This window comes from Staurois parvus, unplaced genomic scaffold, assembly GCF_062004578.1.
Source record: "Staurois parvus isolate SC_StPar_1 unplaced genomic scaffold, SC_StPar_1.0 ptg000122l, whole genome shotgun sequence".
Taxonomy (NCBI): Eukaryota; Metazoa; Chordata; class Amphibia; order Anura; family Ranidae; genus Staurois; species Staurois parvus.
This window is the reverse complement of record NW_028317918.1, coordinates 7,308,241-7,329,714: the sequence shown is the minus strand read 5'-3', so window position 1 is coordinate 7,329,714 and position 21,474 is coordinate 7,308,241. Positions and strand designations below refer to the sequence as shown.

Sequence of the window (21,474 nt, the reverse complement as noted above, 5' to 3'; positions counted from 1 at the left end):
ACCAATGAGAGGAATTACACATGCTACTCCAAAGCTCCTGCAACCTTCTCCAGAATAGGTTACTTATTGATAGGAGATTCTTTCTTCTCCAAAGCCAACTCAGTTTAAAGCCTTCACCCGACTGCGCTGAGCTAATTAAATTGACAAGAACATATGCTATACAGATAGTCCTATCCATCTTTTGGGAAATGGCAAAAGTGGTTCTCAGGGACCATATAATATCCAATACTACTATTTAGCCATGGTTCACACCACTGTGACTTCAGGTGTGACATGCGATTTACAAATCGCACCTGAGGCCACATCTAATGTATTTCTGTGGTACTGTCTTAATAGGCGCGATTTCAAGTAGCGTGATTTGAAAAATAGTTCCTGCATTACTTTTAACATCAGTTCAGTGCTTTTTAGCTCTCAGACTAGAAGGTAAATGACACTGAAGCTGCACCTGTGTCTATATCAGCATTACTTTGAAATCATGCTTTAAATGGGACCAAATTGCACTACTCTGAATCAGATTTGGTGTAAACCAAGGCTAAAAAAACTGCCCAACAATATTCTTACCGACAAAACAACATATTTCAAACTTAAAGATAGCACTTAAGAGAAGTTGCTTGATTAAAAAAAAAGCATTAGTTCTTGACATGCCTTTGAAACCGCTCACACAAGACAAAAGCCATTATACACTAAGAATAAATTCTATAGATGGAGAAACAAAATTGGTCCTCTTCTCGCCAAACTAACTAGACCTCATGGCCCTAAATGCAATATAATAAACCTTAACCTCCAAACCAGCACCACCTGCACAAACTCAATATTCTTTGTTTTTGAGTGCTATTATACACACCTCTATATCGCTCAAGCCTCACAACCAATTCTACTCCAGCAACTGACAGAGCAATCCAGACTACCTAGACTCACATCTGATCAACGTGAACAACATAACTCTCCTGCTTTAAGGCTGAATTTACACTTCAGCGTTTTGTAGCTTGAAGTTCGAAAGGTTGAAGCTCCAAAAAAGCTCAAACTTAAAAGATCAATTGTGGTGCCTGTTTACACCTAATCACGTGAACAGGCACCGTAGAGAATTGATTTTTTAAGCTTGAGCTTTTTTTGGAGCTTCAAAACACAAAAACGCTTAAGGTTGAATGCAGCCTTAAAATCCAACAGATCATCAAATATCCAAATCCCTAAGACGATGTCTCCACAACATCCAGTGACAGCACTACTCCAATCATCAAACTGCAGCACTGTCACAGAGAGAATCACATGCTCATCCATATTCAAAGGGGTATTTCCACCGAGCTTCACTCAGGCAACACCGCTTTCAGAATTCTTCAATAGGAATGAACTACAATAGGTGAATTTTGCCCATTACATTGCATCCAAAATAACTGCTTTGCAGGCAGTAGAAACAGAGTCAGACAGGATGCAATTAAAAAAAAAAATCAAAAGTATCATTCTTATGTTTGAATTTAATACTATTGGTATAACCAAGGCACCACACTAGACCATTACCTGTATGCAAGCTCCAGCCTTCTCATTGCATAAACTGCATATCAGTGCCCAACGACTACTAGGGATGTGAGACACCTTGGTGATTGGTTCCATCTTTTCAGGACTCCCAATGCTCACCTATATTAAAAAAAAAAAAAAAACAGAAAAAAAAACAATGTAGACAACTATGCGATATGTGAACAGATATATCCCTCTTAAAGAAAACTTTCACTCTTAAAGGTCATGTCATGGTGCCAATATGGTGGCACTGGAGGAGGTGAGGGGGCACAGCCACCTGAGAGATTAACTTTAATATAAACTGCTCAAAAAATTAAAAGGAACACTATGAAAACACATGAGATCTCAATGGGAAAAAATAACATGCTGGATATCTATACTGATCTGGACTGGGTAATGGTTTGGAATGCAAAGATGCCCCATCATTTGATGGAATTGTAAATTATCAACCTACAGAGGACTGAATTCAAAGACACTCCGAAAATCAAAGGTTTTTTCCCCCCTTTTTTTATTTTCCTCCTGGTGCATTGTCATGCACCAGCGTAGGGTCTGACAATGGGTCCAAGGATTTCATCCCGATACCGAATGGCAGTCAGGGTACCATTGTCTAGCCTGTAGAGGTCTGTGTGTCCCTCCATGGATATACCTCCCCAGACCATCGCTGACCTACCACCAAAACAGTCATGCTGAACAATGTTACAGGTAGCATTACCTTCTCCATGGCTTCTCCAGACCCTTTCACGTCTGTCGCATGTGCTCGGGGTGAACCTGCTCTCATCTGAAAAATACAGGGTGCCAGTGGCGGACCTACCAATTCTGGTGTTCAAAGAAAATGCCAATCGAGCTCTAAGGTGCCAAGCAGTGAGCACAGGGCCCACTAGAGGATGTCAGGCCCTCAGGCCACCCTCATAAAGTCTGTTTCTGATTGTTTGGTCATTCACACAGACATTCATACCAGTGGCCTGCTGGAGGTCATTTTGTAGGGCTCTGGCAGTGCTCATCCTGTTCCTCCTTGCACAAAGGAGCATATAGCGGTCCTGCTGAAGGGTTAAGAACCTTCTATGTCCAGCTCTCTAGAGTAACTGCTTGTCTCCTAGAATCTCCTCCATGCTCTTCCACTGTGTGGAGAGACACAGCAAACCTTCTGGCAATGGCACATATTGATGTGCCAACCTGGAGGAGTTGGACTGCCTGTGCAACCTCTGTAGGATCCAGGTATCGTCGCCTCATGCTACTAGTAGTGACACTGACCCTAGCTAAATGCAAAATTAGTGAAAAACAGTCAGAAAAGATGATTAGGTCAGTAGGGAAAAAAAAACAAAAAACTGATTAACACCCCCCCCCCCCCCCCCTCCGCTACTTAACTGACCAGATCAATATCCCAGGAGTTTAATTGACTTGATGCTAAAAAAAAGTGTTTCTTTTTAACCACTTGCCCTGCAGAGGATGTACCCTCCTTTCTGATCAGATCATTTTTTGTGATTACTTTAACTGACAATTGCACGGTCATGCAACGCTGCACCCAAATGAATTTTTTTCCACAAATGGAGCTCTCTTTCAGTGGTATTTGATCACCTCTGCTGTTTTAATTTTTTGCGCTATAAACAAAAATAGACTGACAATTTAAAAAAAAAAAAAAGTATTTTTGACTTTTTGCTATAAAAACGTATCCAGTAATAAATTAAATAAAAAATCTAATTTCGTTATAAATTTAGACCAAAATGTATTTTGCTATATGTCTCTGCTACAAAAAAAAAAAAATCCCAATACGTGTAAATTAATTGGTCTACGTGAAAGTTATAGCATCTACAAATAGCGGTATATATACACTAATTTTTTTTTATACTAGTAATGGCGGCAATAAGCAACTTATAGCGGGACTGCGGCGGGCATTCTGACACTGGGGGGAACAGACATCCCCAGTGACACTAATACAGTGATCAGTGCTAATAAAAAGCACTGACACTGTACTAATAACACCGGGCAGGAAGGGGTTAACATCTGGGGCAATCAAAGGGTTAACTGCGTGCGGTTTTACAAAACTGTGCTGTGTGTGTTTTACTGTGTAAGCATGCTGCTTTGTATTGCTCTATGCTATGCTATCTCTCAAGAATCTGTTAGTTAGATCTCTGCACACATGCTTTGGCCATTCTGATGGGTTTTTCTTTTCCATGTTAAATTTTGTATTTAATTTATATTATGGAGTGAAAAATTCAATAGGGATCCTAGAATTTAAAAAGTTGGGCAGGAACACACAAAACTCCCACGTGGAGAGGAAAAAACTTTGAAATTATTAAATCGAGGATGAGTGGATGGATGAAAGGTCCGCCTCCTCCATTCACTGTTTTTCATTCATACAGTAGATGCTATAGCACAGCTTCTATGAACGGGGGGGGGGGGGGGGGGGGGTGTTGTAAAGGGCAGGCATAATCAACACTCTTGATGAGTGCATAAGACACTATTAACCCCCACAGTCCCAAAAGATTAAAGCAGCAAGGACAAGGGGGCTCACAGGTCAGGAGATTTCAACTAAATCTGGGCCAGCAGCACAAGGGACACATCACATTGACTGTAATGTGTTTGGGGCTGATGTTTTTCTTAAACTTTTTTTTTTTTAATCTAAACTTAGGCTTTACATTTTCCAAATCATTAACAGTGATCAAGTATGAATATTAACAAGTTAGCAGGTTATTAAGCAGAATTAATGCAACCAGAATACAAGAAATCATGCATTAAGATGTAAAGAATCTTGATCAGTCCAATAATTACCTCAGGGATCCACAAAGCACAGCTGACATGGACCCATTTAGTACCACTACGTGTGGGCTTCATGGCACCTCCTTTCTTTGGGCACAATAAGCATTTTGGCTGGACCCCTAAGGCACATGTCCGACACAGCCAACTTCCTTCAGGTACTTTGAGAATGCCATAACATGCCTTCAGGAGAGAAACAAAAAAACAGGATGTGAAAAAAATTAACAATTGGCAATTTTCTTGATAACTTAGGAAATGGGAAAACCTAATGTTTGGCAGTTTATAGATTGGATTGTGAGGAATTTAACATACAACTCAAAAATAATCTGTGGAAAATAAAAACTACAAAGCCAAAAATGCACAGAAAAGTTTATTCAATGGAACATTGCAGCATATGTAATGTACAGTACAAGGTATACAGATGGGCAATAATGTACAGCACCTTCTACACAGCTAAAAAAGGGGGGTATATATTTTACAGTGACGTTTACAGAACAAAACAGTGTGGGACTATATAAGATAGCACACTATAAACAGTAAACACTTGTGAAATATATAATGCCCAGCATTGTGTAGTGTACATAGTAGAGCAATATGTCACACACATATTAAAGAGTAAACCGCTAAGCTCATCATAAACAAAGGGCCAGTTTACTGTCCTTCAGACTTTTGGGGGGTTGGATTGTAGCAAGAGGGCAAGTCGTTGATGTCAGCAGGAATTATGGTGCCATAGTTTTTATGTCGTGGGAAAAATAGCGCCCCATCGTTGATGTCACTGGGAGGCATTATGCCCCATCATTGGTATCATTGGGAGGAACTGTGCCTAATTGTTTGTGTCAGTGGAAGGAATAGTGCCCATTAATGATTTCTTTGGGAGGAACTGTGTCCCACAGTTGGGTGTCAGTGGAAGGAATAGTGCCCATTGATGATTTCTTTGGGAGGAACTGTGTCCCACAGTTGGGTGTCAGTGGAAGGAATAGTGCCCATTGATGATTTCTTTGGGAGGAACTGTGTCCCACAGTTGGGTGTCAGTGGAAGGAATAGTGCCCATTGATGATTTCTTTGGGAGGAACTGTGTCCCACAGTTGGGTGTCAGTGGGAGGAATTGTGCCCTAATGTAGGTGTCAGTGGGGGAAATAGTGCCTCACTATTGGTTTCACTGAGAGGAATTTTCCCCCTTCATTGGTGTCAGGAATTATGCCCCATTGTTGGAATCAGTGGATGGAATAGTGCCCCAAAGGCCAGGTAAAGACAAGCAAAGGGCAATATCCAGGCCCTGGGCTGCAATCTGGAGATCATTGTTCTACACTATATATACAGTCAAGCAGCAAAGATTACATAATGAACAACATTGCTTATACAGCCATGCAGCCTGGAGTATATAGGTGAAACTTGAAAAATTAGAATATCATGCAAAAGTTAATTTCATTAATGCAGCTTAAAAGGTGAAACTAATATACGAGATAGACTCATTACATGCAAAGCAAGATAGTTCAAGCCGTGATTTGTCTTAATTGTGATGATTATGGCTTACAGCTCATGAAAACCCCAAATCCACAATCTCAGAAAATTAGAATATTGTGAAAAGGTGCGATATTCTAGGCTCAAAGTGTCCCACGCTAATCAGCTAATTAAGCCATAACACCTGCAAAGGGTTCCTGAGCCTTTAAATGGTCTCTCAGTCTGGTTCAGTAGGAATCACAATCATGGGAAAGACTGCTGACCTGACAGTTGTGCAGAAAACCATCATTGACACCCTCCATAAGGAGGGAAAGCCTCAAAAGGTAACGGAAAAAGAAGTTGGATGTTCCCAAAGTGCTGTATCAAAGCACATTATTAGAAAGTTATGTGGAAGGGAAAAGTGTGGAAGAAAAAAGGTGCACAAGCAGCAGGGATGACCACAGCCTGGAGAGGATTGTCAGGAAAAGGCCATTCAAAAGTGTTGGGGACTTTCACAAGGAGTGGACTGAGGCTGGAGTCAGTGCATCAAGAGCCACCACACATAGACGGATCCTGGACATGGGCTTCAAATGTCGTATTCCTCTTTTCAAGCCACTCCTGAACAAACAAACAATGTCAGAAGAGTCTTACCTGGGCTAAAGAAAAACAGACCTGGTCTGTTGCTCGGTGGTCCAAAGTCCTCTTTTCTGATGAGAGCAACTTTAGCATCTCATTTGGAAACCAAGAACCCAGAGTATGGAGGAAGAATAGAGAGGCACACACTGCATGATGCTTGAAGTCCACTGTGAAGTTTCCACAGTCTGTGTTGAGCCATGTCATCTGCTGCTGTTGGTCCACTGTGCTTCATTAAGTCCAGGTTCAACGCAGGCATCTACCAGGAGATTTTAGAGCACTTCATGCTTCCTTCCGAAGACGAGCTTTATGGGGATGCGGACTTCATTTTCCAGCAGGACTTGGCACCTGCCCACACTGCCAAAAGCACCAAAACCTGGTTCAATGACCGTAGGATTACTGTGCTTGATTGGCCAGCAAATTTGCTGGATCTGAACCCCATAGAGAATCTATGGGGCATTGCCAGGAGAAAGATGACAGACATGAGACTGAACAATGCTGAAGAGCTGAAGGCCGCTATTGAAGCATCCTGGTCTTCCATAACACCTTAGCAGTGGCCACAGGCTGATAGCTTCCATGCCATGCTGCATTGAGGCAGTAATTCCTGCAAAAGCGGCCCAAACCAAGTACTGAGTACATATGCATGATTATACTTTTCAGAGGTCCCATATTGTTCTATGTACAATCCTTGTTTTATTGATTGCATGTAATATTCTAATTTTTTGAGATTGTGGATTTGGGGTTTTCATGAGCTGTAAACCATAATCATCACAATTATGACAAATCACGTCTTGAACTATCTTGCTTTGCATGTAATGAGTATCTCATATATTAGTTTCACCTTTTAAGTTGCATTACTGAAATAAATGAACTTTTGCACAATATTCTAATTTTTCGAGTTTCACCTGTATAGTGTACAACACAGTCTACAAAGCCAAGCCAAGTGGAGCATATATATTAGTCCTGTGTATTCAGATCTTATAACTATTTCACAGCCAGTATTGACCAGATTTTTTTTTTTTCATCCAGAACCTCCAGAAGTGGTCCTGTGCACACCACTATTTACTGTCACTTGTAAACACAGAAGCCCAGTTTCTTTCCTTCACAGAAAAGGGAGGAACCCTATCGTTCCGATCATACGTCTAAGTGATGATTTGCTTAAAGCGGAGGAGTCCTACCCAAAAGTGGAAGCTCTGCTTATCTGCCCCCCCACCACATTTGGCGCCTTTTGGGGGGAGCGGATACCTGGTTTTGGACAGATACTTGCTCCCATTTCCGGCTCAGTTCGCCCCCATTTCACAGGTCCCAGAGGACTGCAGCCCATTCACAAAGCACAATGTGCTTCACGCATGCACAGTAGGAAACAGGCTGTGAAACCGCAAGGCTTCACTGTCGATTTCCCTTAGTCAAGATGGCAGCACCAGTCCCTGACAGCCAATTGAAGAATCAGCATGGGGTGAGGACACTGCTGGATGCCAGGACAGGTAAGTGCCCAAATATTAAAAAGCAGCAGCTAAAGTATTTGCAGCTGCTGACTTTTAATACTCTTTCGGTGGGAGGCCGGAACTCCGTTTTAAAAGGATGAGTTTACCCTTGGAAACATGTTATATGTTCCAACCGCTGCCCGATCACCCCCCCCCCCCAACCATGACAGCAGTATGGGGGAGAAGTGCCCCGTACTCGCTGTCACTTTTTGAAAACATCATATTTACTAATAAACACAGCACAAAAAAACAAAGTCCATAATATTAAGTGCTTTGTGATTATGTGCTCCAATATGATATCACGTGCTCAGAAGAAAAATCCAAAAATAAATATCCTGTGCCTTGAAACAAAGTTTCCACCACGTAGTGCTCAGTGATCCCTCCCCTGTGCACTTCAAACTCACCAGATAAGATGGACTCCTAGCTTTGTGGGCTTAAGAATACGCATATTTCTGGTTGAATGTGCTCACAGATATTTCCAGAATTCGTTCGAGAGCTGGACCCATAAAGGTACGATCCATCAGTACATTCCATTAAACATCATACGCATAATAAAGGAAGCAAAGGGAACCCTAATACTGTAATATTGTCATGGCATTTATTTAGCTATGAATAACATTATATATTACACTCACATTCCATGAATATTAAAACAGCCTTGTAAGTATAATCCTTGCACAGCCTCAAACAAGGTAACACAGCAGTATCAAGATGGCTCCGGAGTGCCGCTGAATTGCATGCAGTCCACTCATCAGATGTGACGTCACATCAAAACACCGGAAACCAGAAATTGCGTCAATGCGTTTCGCCCATCCTACAGGGTGTCCTCATAGACCATGGTCTATGAGGACACCCTGTAGGAGGATCGAAATGCATTGATGTAATTTCCGGTGGTTTGGTGTGACTTCATGTCCGGAGAGTGGAGTGCACCCAATTCAGCGACGCTCCAGAGCCATCTTGATACTGCTGTGTTACCTTGTTTGAGACTACGCAAGGATTATACTTACACGGTTGTTTTAATATTTATGGAATGTGAGTATAATATATACTATTATTCATAGCTAAATAAATGGCATGACAATATTACACTATTAGTGTTCCTTTAGCTTCAATTATTATGCATATGTTTAACGGGATGTCTTGATGGATCGTACCTTTATATTACAACCATGGGTCCGGCAGTCTAAATGAATTCTGGAAATATCTGTGAGCACATTCCACCACAAATAAGCGTAATTGGCTCTTAAGCCCACAAAGCTAGGAGTCCATTTTATCTGGTGAGTGCGGAGTGCACAGGGAAGGGATCACGGAGCACTACGTGGTGGAATTTTTGTTTCAAGGCACGGGATATTTATTTTTGGACTTTTCGTCTGAGCACGTGATATATTGGAACACATAAGCACGAAGCATTTAATATTATGGACTTTATGTTTTTATGCGCTGTGCTTATTATGTGTTATACGTTTAAATATGATGTGTTAGTGTAATGCACTTTTGAGCAGAAGCATTGTTTCAGTACATATTTATGGTTTTAACTATTTTGGTCACAAATTGTTCAACACACAGGAGTGCGGGTCGTTTAGTTACTTTTTTAAAACAGCACAGCTGTGCGGGGCTCTGCCCACACGGCCATGTCATTCATTCACAGAGTTCTGTGAATAAAACTACAAGTCCTGAAAGCCTGTGCGGCTTTCAGCTTGTAGTTCTCAATTAACTACCAAGGCGCTGTTGAGAGCTGTGGTAGTTCATTGCATTTTCCTGTCAGACTATATCTGCTTGCCCTTATGGGATGTATGGACACACATATATACTGACTGTAGTCTGTAGGGGACCTGCATGGCACCAGTGATCTGCTGCTCGTTGGTGCAATGTTTTCCAGGCTCAAATAAAAAAAAAATAAAAAAAATAGTAAAACGCACATTTTTTTTTTACCCCCAAAAAATGGGTATTTTTTAAAAAACTGAACTTATCAGTTAGCCCACCTAGCAATTGTGGATCTAGAGGCATCCTGATCCATTTGGGAACTTTAAAAGAAAAGAGCAGGGATTTGGGTTGATAAATCAAGCCTGTGGCAGTTAGGTATACTTGCACAGCCCTTACCAAAGCTTTCAGCAAAGTGGGAATCACAGAACAAGATCCCTGCCCCGCAGGATGGAAAAGGGGACCTGTCCAGAGAAGGTCCAGATAATCCAGTAAGGCCTGCCAAGAGTCCACTAGGAGTCTGAATATGTCTGAGAACCACTCCATCCTGGGCTAATTTGGTGCAATAAGAATCACCAGAATGCCTTTCTGCTTTATTCTCTAAAGCAGATGCAGCAGTAGCATAAAAGGAAAACACAAAATCAAGCTGAACTGATTCAACAGTGACTAGGGCATCTACTCCTAAGGCCAGAGGATCCCTGGGCATGAACCAATCTACTTTTTGGTAGAGTGTGGCAGCCATTATACCCATGTCTGGTGTTCCCCACCAAAAACAAAAGTTAGCAGTTTAGGAAATCCACCTGACAATTCTCCACACAGGAAATGTGTCCTGCGGACAGAACTCGAGTTCCATTCAAGTCAGAATAAGCTCCACTTCTTCAAAAGCGGACAGACTTCTGATCAGTGTTAATTTTGATGTCAAATTCTGATTTAGTTTTAGCCATATTCTTTTAAATAAAATGACATTTTAGTCATCTGAATTGTTTAAGTTTTAGTCGTATTTATGTTGACTAAAATAAGTGTTAACTTCATCAGTGAAGCCACAGGCCAAGGCATTGTTGGACCCTTCACTTGCAGTCTTCGAAGTCCAGGGTTCAGTGCTGAAAGGTGACCAGAATCACCCTGAGCTCAAAGACAATTATTGGCATCTAAGCTAATCTGATGGCCACATACCTTGGATTGACAGGGAATCCATGACACCTTCCAAGCCTGACAGGCTGGCATTCATTGTCAGCACTTTCCATACCTGAAAGAGAAAAGTTTTTCCCCACAGTGGCTTGCTGGATAGCCTTCATTCCAAGGATAACTTTGTTTTGATGTTCAGAGACACGGGGTGATCCAAGAACAGGGGCATTTTGTGCCACGTTATCAGGATGCTGTGTTGCAATGAAACTGCATGTACAGGAAGGTCTTGAAAGAGGCTTCCATCATCTCCAGCAACCTTTCACAGAAGTGAACTGAGGGGGGTTCCAGGGAACTCAACTCCCACACCTTGGCCCAAATAGTCTGAAACTTTTCCTGGAAAAGTGAACCTGGTACCAGTGCCTTGTCCAGGACCAGGCCCAGATATTCCAGCAAATGTGATAGTTCCAGGGTAAATGTCTTAAAATTAGAATCCTGCAGGACTTGCACCCTCTGCTGCACATTGGCCTTGGGGCCTTCTCTCGATTGTTCCCACAGGAGTAGATCGTCCAGATACCCTAGAACATGAATTCCCCTGCCTTGTGGAAGAGCCAAAACAGGGACCAGGACCTTCACGAGCGCTTGAGGCATTGTGGCTAGGCCCAAGAGCAGAGCCACAAACTAAAACTGTTGTTCACCCACTGAAAGGCACAGGTAGCACCGAGGAAGCAGAAACAAAAGGGATGTAGTGGTAGACATTCTTTATATCCACTGAGGCCCAGATAGAGGGAAGCACAATTCAGATTCCATATAAAAAAATTTTGAAAATGTAAAAACATGTTCAAGTGCTTCGTGTCCAAAATGGGCCGCACATCACCAAAACTTTCTCGTTCTGGAACAAGAACAATGATCCTCAAAGTGCAACTGGTCCAGTGCAGAATACAACATGACAAGGCTGCTCTCTTGTCAAGTGCAGTAGGCAGATTTAACTGTGTGAAGCGTGGAAGAGGCAAGGGAGAATGCCACCAGCATACAGAGCACTCCCTTGTTGATTCTGTTCGGTTCCAGCCGACGGTTGCTGCAGCACCCACTTATACACACAGCCATTTTTAAACGCAGGAACATGTGCGCTTGGATTGTACACTTGCATGGATAAGGCAAGACTCAAAACCCCAGCATGTAGCCTCTGGACACAATGTTTTTGGACCCATACATCGGAGATATTTGGGATCCATATGACTGAGAAATATTGTATTTCCATCTTGAAAAGAATGGGAGGAATCCTTTCTGGTTCCTAATGAAGATGGCTTCTGCTACTTTAACAGTAAGCGTGCCCTTTCCTCACGTGATCTATCATATAAACGTATCCAGAACAATGCAAAAATCTATCAACCCTCCAAAAGGCATGCGTTCAACTGCTTCTAGGGGAGCTCATCTGACCAGAATGTAAAGGGTAAGTTCACCTTTACAGAAAATGTAAAAAGGTGAAATAACATTGGACTCCCCCCAACCCCCTGTACTTACCCACACAGGCAGTCCAGTGGGCCGGTCCAGGGATATGAAATCCCTTCTCTTCTCCCTCTTTTGTGCAACACTTCCAGGAAGGACCAGATCAATTCACTGTGATGGCACTGACCAATCAGAATTGATCTGGTCCGTGGTGGCAATGAGGGTGTATGGTGTTCGATCACTGACTGTAAAAAAAAAATGTAAAAAGGTGGAATAACACTTTAAGCCACATCACTTGCCTCATGTGCACTGACAGAAGACCTGGGAGTGGGAGTGTTGTCTGGCTGATGAACTGGACTGAAAAGCTCCAGGTTCTTTTGCTTTACATTTATCCCTTAACAGCAAACCCTGACAAACTTCCATGGTGCAATGGCAGGTGGAACTGGCCACACTAGTGAAGGAAAACCTTAACTAGTTGCCGACCGCAGATAGCCGAATGACGGCTGCACTGCGGCCGGCCAGTTCTGAGTGGACGTCATATGACGTCCTCCCAGAACGCGCTCTCCTGCGCGCCCCAGGGGCGTGCACCCGGCGATCTCCGTGATCGCTGTGTCCTACGGACACAGCTGATCACATGATGTGGTAAAAGGCCAATCACAGCGGCCTTTTACCACGTGATCAGCGGTGTCCAATGACACGCTGATCACAGGGAAATGCAAGTGCCGGTTCTCGGCTGCACTTTCCTCACGCTGTCAGATCGTGAGGAAAGTACTGCCGAGAACCGGCAGTTGTCAGAGCGGGGATCGGCACCGATCATCAGGGCACAGATGATCAGTGCCCTGATGATCGGTGCCCAGCAGTGCCACCCGCAAGTTCCGCCCACCTGTGCCCAGCAGATCACCCACCTGTGCCCAGCAGTTCACCCACCTGTGCCACTCTGCAGTGTCACACACCTGTGCCCAGAAGTGCCACCTACCTGTGCCCAGAAGTGCCACCCACCAGTGCCACCCACCTGTGCCCACCCACCAGTGCTGCCCACCAGTGCCACCCACCAGTGCAGCCCAGCAGTGCTGCCAGTCAGTGCCACCAGTCAGTGCCCAGGGGTTGTGCCAGTCACTGCCACCAGTCAGTGCCCAGCAGTGCCGCCAGTCAGTGCCGTCTATCAGTACCCATCATCAGTGCCGCCTATCAGTGCTGCATATTAGTGCCGCCTATCCGTGACACCTCATTAGTGCTGTCTATCAGTGCCGCCTATCCGTGCCACCTCATTAGTACTGCCTATCAGTGCCCTTTAGTGCCGCCTATCAGTGCCCATCAGTGCCGCCTATCAGTGCCCATCAGTGCTGCCTCATCAACGCACATCAGTGAAGGAGAAAAATTACCTTTTTGAAAAATTTTATAATAGAAACAAAGAAACTTTTTTTTTTTAATTTTTTGCACTTTTTTTATTTATAGCGCAAAAAGTAAAGTGCCCAGTGGCGATTAAATACCACCAAAAGAAAGCTCTATTTGTGAGAAAAAAATGATCATAATTTCATATGGGTACAATGTTGCATGACCGCGCAATTGTCAATCAAAGTGCGGCAGCGCTGAAAGCTGAAAATTGGCCTGGTAAATAAGGGGGTATAAGTGCCTGGTAGGCAAGTGGTTAAAGAGAGAATCAAATCACAAGGTAGCTTCCATGGGGACCTCATACAGTCATCTCTCTGTAAACTCTGGTGTTACATCACAGTGGAAAAAGCAGGATTCCCTTTTGGATAGAGAGGAAGGAGTTAGTGAGAAACTACATTTTGCCTGATAACCAAAACCGATTTGCTGCCCCATAAATTAATTTGTGGAAGACCACCATCTTTTGATGTTTAAGACAACCATCTTTTGATGTTTGGAGTTTAAGGTTACCTAGTCCCGGTCTCTTTAGTGTCAGATCTGCAAGGTCCACAAGTGTGTGCAAAATAAAATCCTGAGCACTAGCACCAATAAAAAGAGAAGGGCAACCTTGCAGTCTCCCACCACCTGCTGACTTCAGGGTCCCAAGTTGCTCTGTGGCCTGTGCTATTAGGAACTGTGTAGTACATGTCCTGCTCGACTAGTGTCCAGCTGCTGCAAAAGGGTTGGATTCCAAAAATGGTGTGCAATATGCAGTGGGTCGCACCTGCACACTAGACCGGCGGAATCTGCACCACTCTGCCAATAAACAGGGCAGTGCAGGAATGCCTACAGTGCCCTCTAGAGGTGCAGACCAGGAACTGCAACTCACAGGTGCGGTGAGGAAAATGCTGCCCATTTCTGAGTTTTATCGTCTAGAGGCAGGGAACAGTACATGGGAGCCTCCCCCTCCAAAAAAACAGGGACATGTACTTTTCAATGAAAAAAAAAGATGACAGAAAGGGGGCTTTAAAGATGACTGCCAGGTAAATATCTAAAATATTATAAAATCCACAATTTTAAATAGTATATAATAATTAAAAGTATTACAAAATTTAAAACATCCTAAAAAAGGTTATTCCAAACGCTTTATCCTCACGTCAGATTCATGGCTGCTTTAACAGTGGCTGATACAGGAGTATATCTATTGAGGATAGGATTTGCAATTTTAGAACCCTCTGCCAGAGATTCGCCTGTGAGGTTGCTGTAGGCTCACCCCTATAGGACATTTTTCGTTGAAAGAATCTTGGGTGATGAACATCCTTCAATGTTTATTATAGAATGTCGACACAACCTAATGGTAACATTTTGGTTGTATCCAAGGCATTCGCCCCTATTGTGATATAGGATATTTGATGTTTGGTATTGTGGAGCTACTATGGTAGAACTACATTATAGTGCTAGAGATTTCTTGGTGGACGGTGTGGTCTCTATCTCCTTTTAAGCCTCCCCACAGCCTGGAAGAGCATAGCCAAGTTACCCAGTTGATTAAGATATATACAGTATATATAACATACACATTCCTGAATATTGTCCTGAAAATGCGGTTAACCAGTGAAACACGTAGACATGAGGCTAAAGTGTCTAGAAGAATATAATCTTTTTTAGGAATTTTTTATCATTATGCAATACATTTAAATATTGTGTACTAATAAAAATTGTGCATTTTGCAATATTTTGGCAATTTACCTGGAGGTCAACTTTAAAGCCCGGTTTGTCTCATCTTTGTTTCTTCTACTGACTCCCAAGTTATTTTAAGGTTGCTTGTTCGTGATATTGCCCACAACATATACCTATACAATTGCTGCACTGACATTTCAGCCTGCACATGCATATTCCACTCTTGCTGCTTTTTTTCTATTGGAGATATTTCCTTTCACGTCATGTCCCATGGATACGTCAGGATGTGAAAACACAGGCAGTGTGCCTCAGGATCAAGCCCACAGGTATGCCACCATCGGAAGAGGCTTCTTATGGTGGAACACCATGAAGAGTAGGAGCATCAGCAGGGGAACTCAGAAGTGGAGGATCAAGACCTCTCTTTACAATTCCATTGCACAGAGCAGGTAAGTATCATCGTGGACTCTTGCTGAGGTTTTTTGTTTCATTTGGGAGATTTCCTTTCACATCCCATGGACACGTCAGGATGGAAGATGAAATTGCTCCAAAAGGAGGTAATGAAAGGCCATAAACTATCGCAGTGGTACGTCTAATCTAGGATCATTTGTCTCCTTTGATATGTGAAACTAGAATATTCCTATCCATATAAAATTTCAGTAATTTTGAGCAGTACTCCTAGTCCTGAAACATCATAAATTCCCATCTGGCCCACACTGCTAAGGTTTCAAAAACAGAGAAGGCCCTCATCTCTAATAAAGCTGCTGAATTGCTTGATGCTTTAGCAGCAAGACTTGCTTTACAACCTGTTCCATGGGGAAGAAACCATGAAGGAGGTTTGTTAGGGCAAAGTTTCTAAATGTTTTTAAATCCTACCCATTTGACAGGCAAAGTAATGTATTGGGTTAAGGTTATGAATCAAGGAGGATGATCTGGAAATCAACAATGTTGCCCTGGGAACAATTTGGCCTAGACGCAAACCACAGAAACACCAGAAAGCCATAATAAGCATGCAGTCTTTTCAGAAACTCCTTCCTAACCTGATGTACGCAGATGTTACATTTGTCACAGAAGACCATTTCATTGCCATCTTCACCATCTGGAGACTGACATACATCACAAACGACATCCTCATCATACTCAATGCCAAGGCCTTCCTCTGTCTCTATGGCATGGTTCATGTTGTCATAGCACTTCTGCTCAAACTCCTCCATTGCTCGCTCCATTATATACTCATCCAGCTGTGGCACACCTACAAACAATAAAAAAAAGTTACATGAAGTAGACAGGCAGTAAACACAGGAAACACAGTAAAACACTAAAAATTAAACATTAAAATTCAGATATGCCAGACACATGCTAACATGTATAGAATGAACACCCAGGCTTGGAAGGGCATGTGCAATGTCTAAAAGTGGACCTAAAACTAAAGCCTCTCAATCAACATGAACTATTTTTAATTCTTATGTTGCTGGCATTAGTAAACCAATAGGAAAGAACGTTATATTTACTCGGTTTAAACATTTTTATTTACATTCCTACAGTTGCTTTATGGTTTTTGGCCTAGGCCAAAATTATACCATCCATCACTTGAGCTTTCATGGCAATTTTTTCTTTCATCTGGAGGATGGGAGGAGGGGCTCTCAACTAAGCACACTCTCCTTCCTGCATGCCTGAGCTAAAGGCAGGTGGATTCCTGGAAGTAAATGTTAAATGTACCATCTGCCCTTCGTCAACATGGCTAGAAATGCTAGGGGGTGTTTTTCAAAGTGATTTTTCAACTAAATAAAGCATGAAGACCTGAATGGATGGGTGAGTTTGCTCTGAATATTAAAGTGGATCTAAAGTCTAAATATAGCTTAAAGTGTTACTAAACCCAGGACCCTGCATCCACTATATCTGATCTCCCACAGTACACAGAACATGGAAGTGCAATTATTTAGTAAATATAAACTGCTAAATACTTTTTCTCATCAGAAGTTAGAACAGTCTTGTGGCTTCTATCACTGTTCAGCCAAGCACTAGCTAAAGCTTGTAGGAGTAGTTTTCTTTCTGCTCTAGGAGGATGGAAAACCCTTGACCTCTGTCTGGACAGTGCTAATTCGCCCTGTGTTGATCACATGCACTCTCCCAAGAAAAAACTCACTAACAATACACACCAAACTGAGCATGTGCAAAATGCCTACCATTCAGTCTGTCTTATCAGGAGATAAGAGGTGGTCACTTGAAGAAGGGGAGGAACAGAGAAGGATCAAAAGGGACTTTTTACACAATGCAGAGGATTAAGCCCTTAGATTTCACAGTGAGTATAACAAGCATGCTTTACTGCATATACAGGCTGATTTTACTGTTGTGAGTTCAGTAAAACTTTTGGGAACGTGCTACATGTTCCATCCATTTTTAGGGTGGAACAAGTAACATGTTCCCATCTCTGCTGTCCCCCACCCCATGACAGAAGTACCGGGAGAAGTGCCCCATACTGTCAGATTTGAAAACCACAGAGTTCTGTGAATGAACTGCAAGTCCCGCAGGGGCCCCCAGAAGGGGGAGATCAGGGCCGGTCTGCGCAATTCCATTGCAAAGAGCAGGTAAGCATAACATGTTTGTTATTTTAAAAAATTTATGACTTTACAATCACTTTAACCACCCCTCGGATTGAAGTGGATGACATCCTCGGATTGAAGTGGTTATAACGTGATGATGACTGCATCATCCCAGTATGACAATTTCCAGCAGCCGATGCACTTTCATGTAGACATGATTTTAGTAGCTATACAGCCACTTGATCACATCTACAGGTGGTGGAACCTCCTTCTACTGCCTATCCCTGGACTACTCTGACTGGCAGCATCAGCTGCAATTCAGAGATAGGAACTTATGTTCTTCCCTCTCTGAGAGACGAGAAACCAGAAGTAAATGGTATTTCATTACTTCCAGTTTTGGTTTTGTTTACAAGCAAATCTTTGTGTAAAAAAAAAAAAAAAGGTTTAAATAAAATAAATTACTTGCCTACCAGGTACTTTTACCCCCTTCCTGCCCAGGCCAATTTTCAGTGCTGTTGCACTTTTGAAGGACAATTGCACGGTCATGCAACACTGTACCCAAATAAAATTTTTATCTTTTTTGAGACATATAGAGCTTTCTTTAGGTGGGATTTAATCGCCACTGGGTTTTTTATTTTTTTGCTGAACTAAAAAAAGACTGAAAATTTTGAAAAAACAAAGTTTCTTAGTTTCTGTTATAACATTTTGTAAATAAGTAATTTTTCTCCTTCACTGATGTGCGCTAATGAGGCTGCAGTGATGGGCACCGATAGACTGCACTAATGGACACTGATAGGCATTGTCAGGCATCACTTGTGGGCAATGAAAAGCAGCACTGATAGGCAGCACTCATATATGGCACTGATAGGCGTCACTGATTGGAACGGTTAGGCATCACTTACGTGCACTGACTGGCGCTTATTGGCAGCACTGATGGGGCTACACTGATCATCAGTGCCCTGATGATCAGTGTGGATGTCCCCTCTGAGGAATGCAGCTTACCGGCTCTCCTCACGTGCTGCCAGCCATGAGGAGAGGACTGCCAATAATTGGCACTTCCTTGTTTACATGTGATCAGCTGTGATAGGACACAGCTGATCACATGATAGAGCCTGTGTCATCGGCTCTTTACTGCGATCGGTGATCTGTGTCCCAGGGACACAGCGCGCCTCCATTCGATGCATCACAGACCCCCGGGGACGTGCATGCACAGTTAGAGTGGGAGGACGTCATGTGACATTCTCCCAGAATGAGTCGCCGCCCGTCATTTCCTTATATGGTGGACGGGAGGCGGATAAAATACCCCCATCCCCTGTGCTTACATTCAGATGCATGCATACATCCTGCTTGCATATGTAAACGGTGATTGCAGTACACATCTGCGGTATCACCACATATGTCAGAGCATGAACAATTTTAGCTGCAGACATCCTGTATAAAAGGGTTTTAAAGCGTTGCCTATGGAGATTTTTAGGTGCTATAGTTTGGCACTGCTCCACATGCGTACGCAACTTTATAGTGTGACATGTTAGGCATCTATTCAGTTGGCATAATATTTTTTACATTTTACAAAAAAAGTGGGGATTATATTGCTTTTGTTTGCATTGAAAATTCATTAAAAGTGTTTTGGGTTTTTTTTAGATTGCGTTTGAAAAAAACGCTGCACAAATAGTGTTCCATAAAAAATTGCAACACACCATTTTATTTTCTAGGGCCTCTACTTTAAAAATATATAATATTGGGGGGATGGTTCTAAGTAAATTTCTAGCAAAAAAAAAAGGTAGATTTTTACATATATGTGGGAATTGTCATAATTGGCCTGGGAGTCAAGTGGTTAAAAATGAATTAAACAGGGATTTAGTTTGTGGTGCTCAGATACAGTTGAGTTCTGCTTTAAGTTTTCCAACATGCAATATTTTTCTTGTAATAATTTTCAGTATATACTGTTTATTACTTATAAGTAATACTAAACAATATCCTTTTTCTCCAAAATAATCCATACACATACACTATTAATGGGCCTGCAATCTATTTTTCATGAAATAATTTCTTACTGCATTTTTCTGCCTCCTTGTAATATCCTTTATGTACTCCCTAAGCTCTCCTTTTCCCCATTTGTTTGGACCGACTAGTGCAGTGGTGGGCAACCTTTTTTTTCAACTGAGCCAAATCTCGCCAAAACCACGATTGAAACTTATTTTGAGAGCCACATTTTTAAAACTGAAAATACATCCCCCATATAGTAATTCATCCCCCATAGAGTAATTCATCCCCCATAGAGTAATTCATCCCCCATAGAGTAATTCATCCCCCATAGAGTAATTCATCCCCCATATAGTAATTCATCCCCCATATAGTAATTCATCCCCCCTATAGTAATTCATCCCCCCTATAGTAATTCATCCCCCATATAGTAATTCATCCCCCATATAGTAATTCATCCCCCATATAGTAATTCATCCCCCATATAGTAATTCATCCCCCATATTAATTCATCCCCCATATTAAGTCCCCAAGTCCCCCCTGTGTCAATTCACTTACCTTTGCTCCGCGCGTTCTTCTCGCCGTGTTCCCGCGCCGTTCTGGTCTTCAGGGCGGACTGTGAGAGGAGAGGAGTTCGTCACGCTGCCCCGCCTACATCCTGGCTGCCCCGCCTACATCCTGACAGCTGCAGAGTCCTGACTTTTGGGGCGGCCGTCCGAGAGGAGGGAGGGGAGCGGGTGCCCGGCACACAGAAGAGCCGCATTTAAGTTTGTAAAGAGCCGCATGTGGCTCGCGAGCCGCGGCTTGCCGACCACTGGACTAGTGCATGTTAGTTGCAGTCATATACACTGCTCTGTGCACACAAAAAAATCCCATATTCCAATTCAGGAGCAAGCAAGAGAGGGTGGCTACATTCCTATATAAACTGGGACAAAGGAAAACAAACACACTTTAACAAGAAGTGGGATCAAAAGAAGGGGAAAAAAAAAACACAACAATTTAGAGATTTGGAGCAGGCTAGAAGAAATAGTGCTTTGGTAGTTCATTGGGAACTACAAGCAGACAGTCGCTAAGGCTGTTGAGACTTGTAGTTCATTCTTTCACAGAACACTGTGAAAGAGTCATGTGGCCGTGTGGGCAGAGCGGTTTTCAAAAAGTGACAGCTAGTATGGGGAACTTCTCCCTGTACTTCTATTACAGGGAGGAGGCAATGGGCAGTGGCTGCAGCATTGGGAAAATGACATGCTCTACCCCAAAAACAGATGGAACATGTACCTAAAAGGTGAGCGTATTCTTTAAGAATTACTACAACAGATTTTTAAACCAGGAGTATAGTGACACTTTAAAATGATACTAAAAAGGTTCAGTTTTTTTTTTTTTTTTTAAGCAAACATGGCATACTTACCTGCTGTGTAAAGTGGGTTTGCACTGAGCAGCCCCGATCCTCCTCTTCTTGGTTCTCTCACTTGTGCTACTGGCTACTCTACCCTGCTGAGTGCCCCCCAGAGCAAGCTGCTTACTCTGGGGTCACTCGTGCGTGCTCGCTCCTGAGCACCCTATGTGTGTCCATAAGACATGTAGAGTAGGTCGGGCCCACCGCCTTCTCCCTCCTCACTGGCTGTGATTGACAGTAGCGGGAAGAGACTCTGGAGAGCTTCTACTCTTGTGCACATCGCTGGACCAGGATTGGGCTGAGGTAAATATTGGGTGTGGGGGGGGGGGGGGGGGTTGCTGCACACTGAAGGTTTTTTATTTTAGTGCACAGAATAAAAACCTTCAGCCTTTTACAACCACTTTAGAGTTACATTGTT

At 42.8% G+C, this 21,474-nt stretch overlaps 1 protein-coding gene across 1 annotated transcript in view; it reads right to left on the bottom strand.

Annotated features, from left to right (window-relative positions):
• JADE1 (jade family PHD finger 1) overlaps nt 1–21,474 on the bottom strand; it is a 182,691-nt gene that overhangs the window by 25,610 nt on the left and 135,607 nt on the right. The window contains exons 6-8 of the mRNA XM_089672199.1: nt 16,178–16,389; nt 4,282–4,449; nt 1,516–1,632 (exon numbers count right to left, since the gene is read on the bottom strand). Of these exons, the coding sequence (XP_089528325.1) occupies nt 1,516–1,632; nt 4,282–4,449; nt 16,178–16,389 (497 nt within the window). The remainder of the gene's footprint in view (nt 1–1,515; nt 1,633–4,281; nt 4,450–16,177; nt 16,390–21,474) is intronic.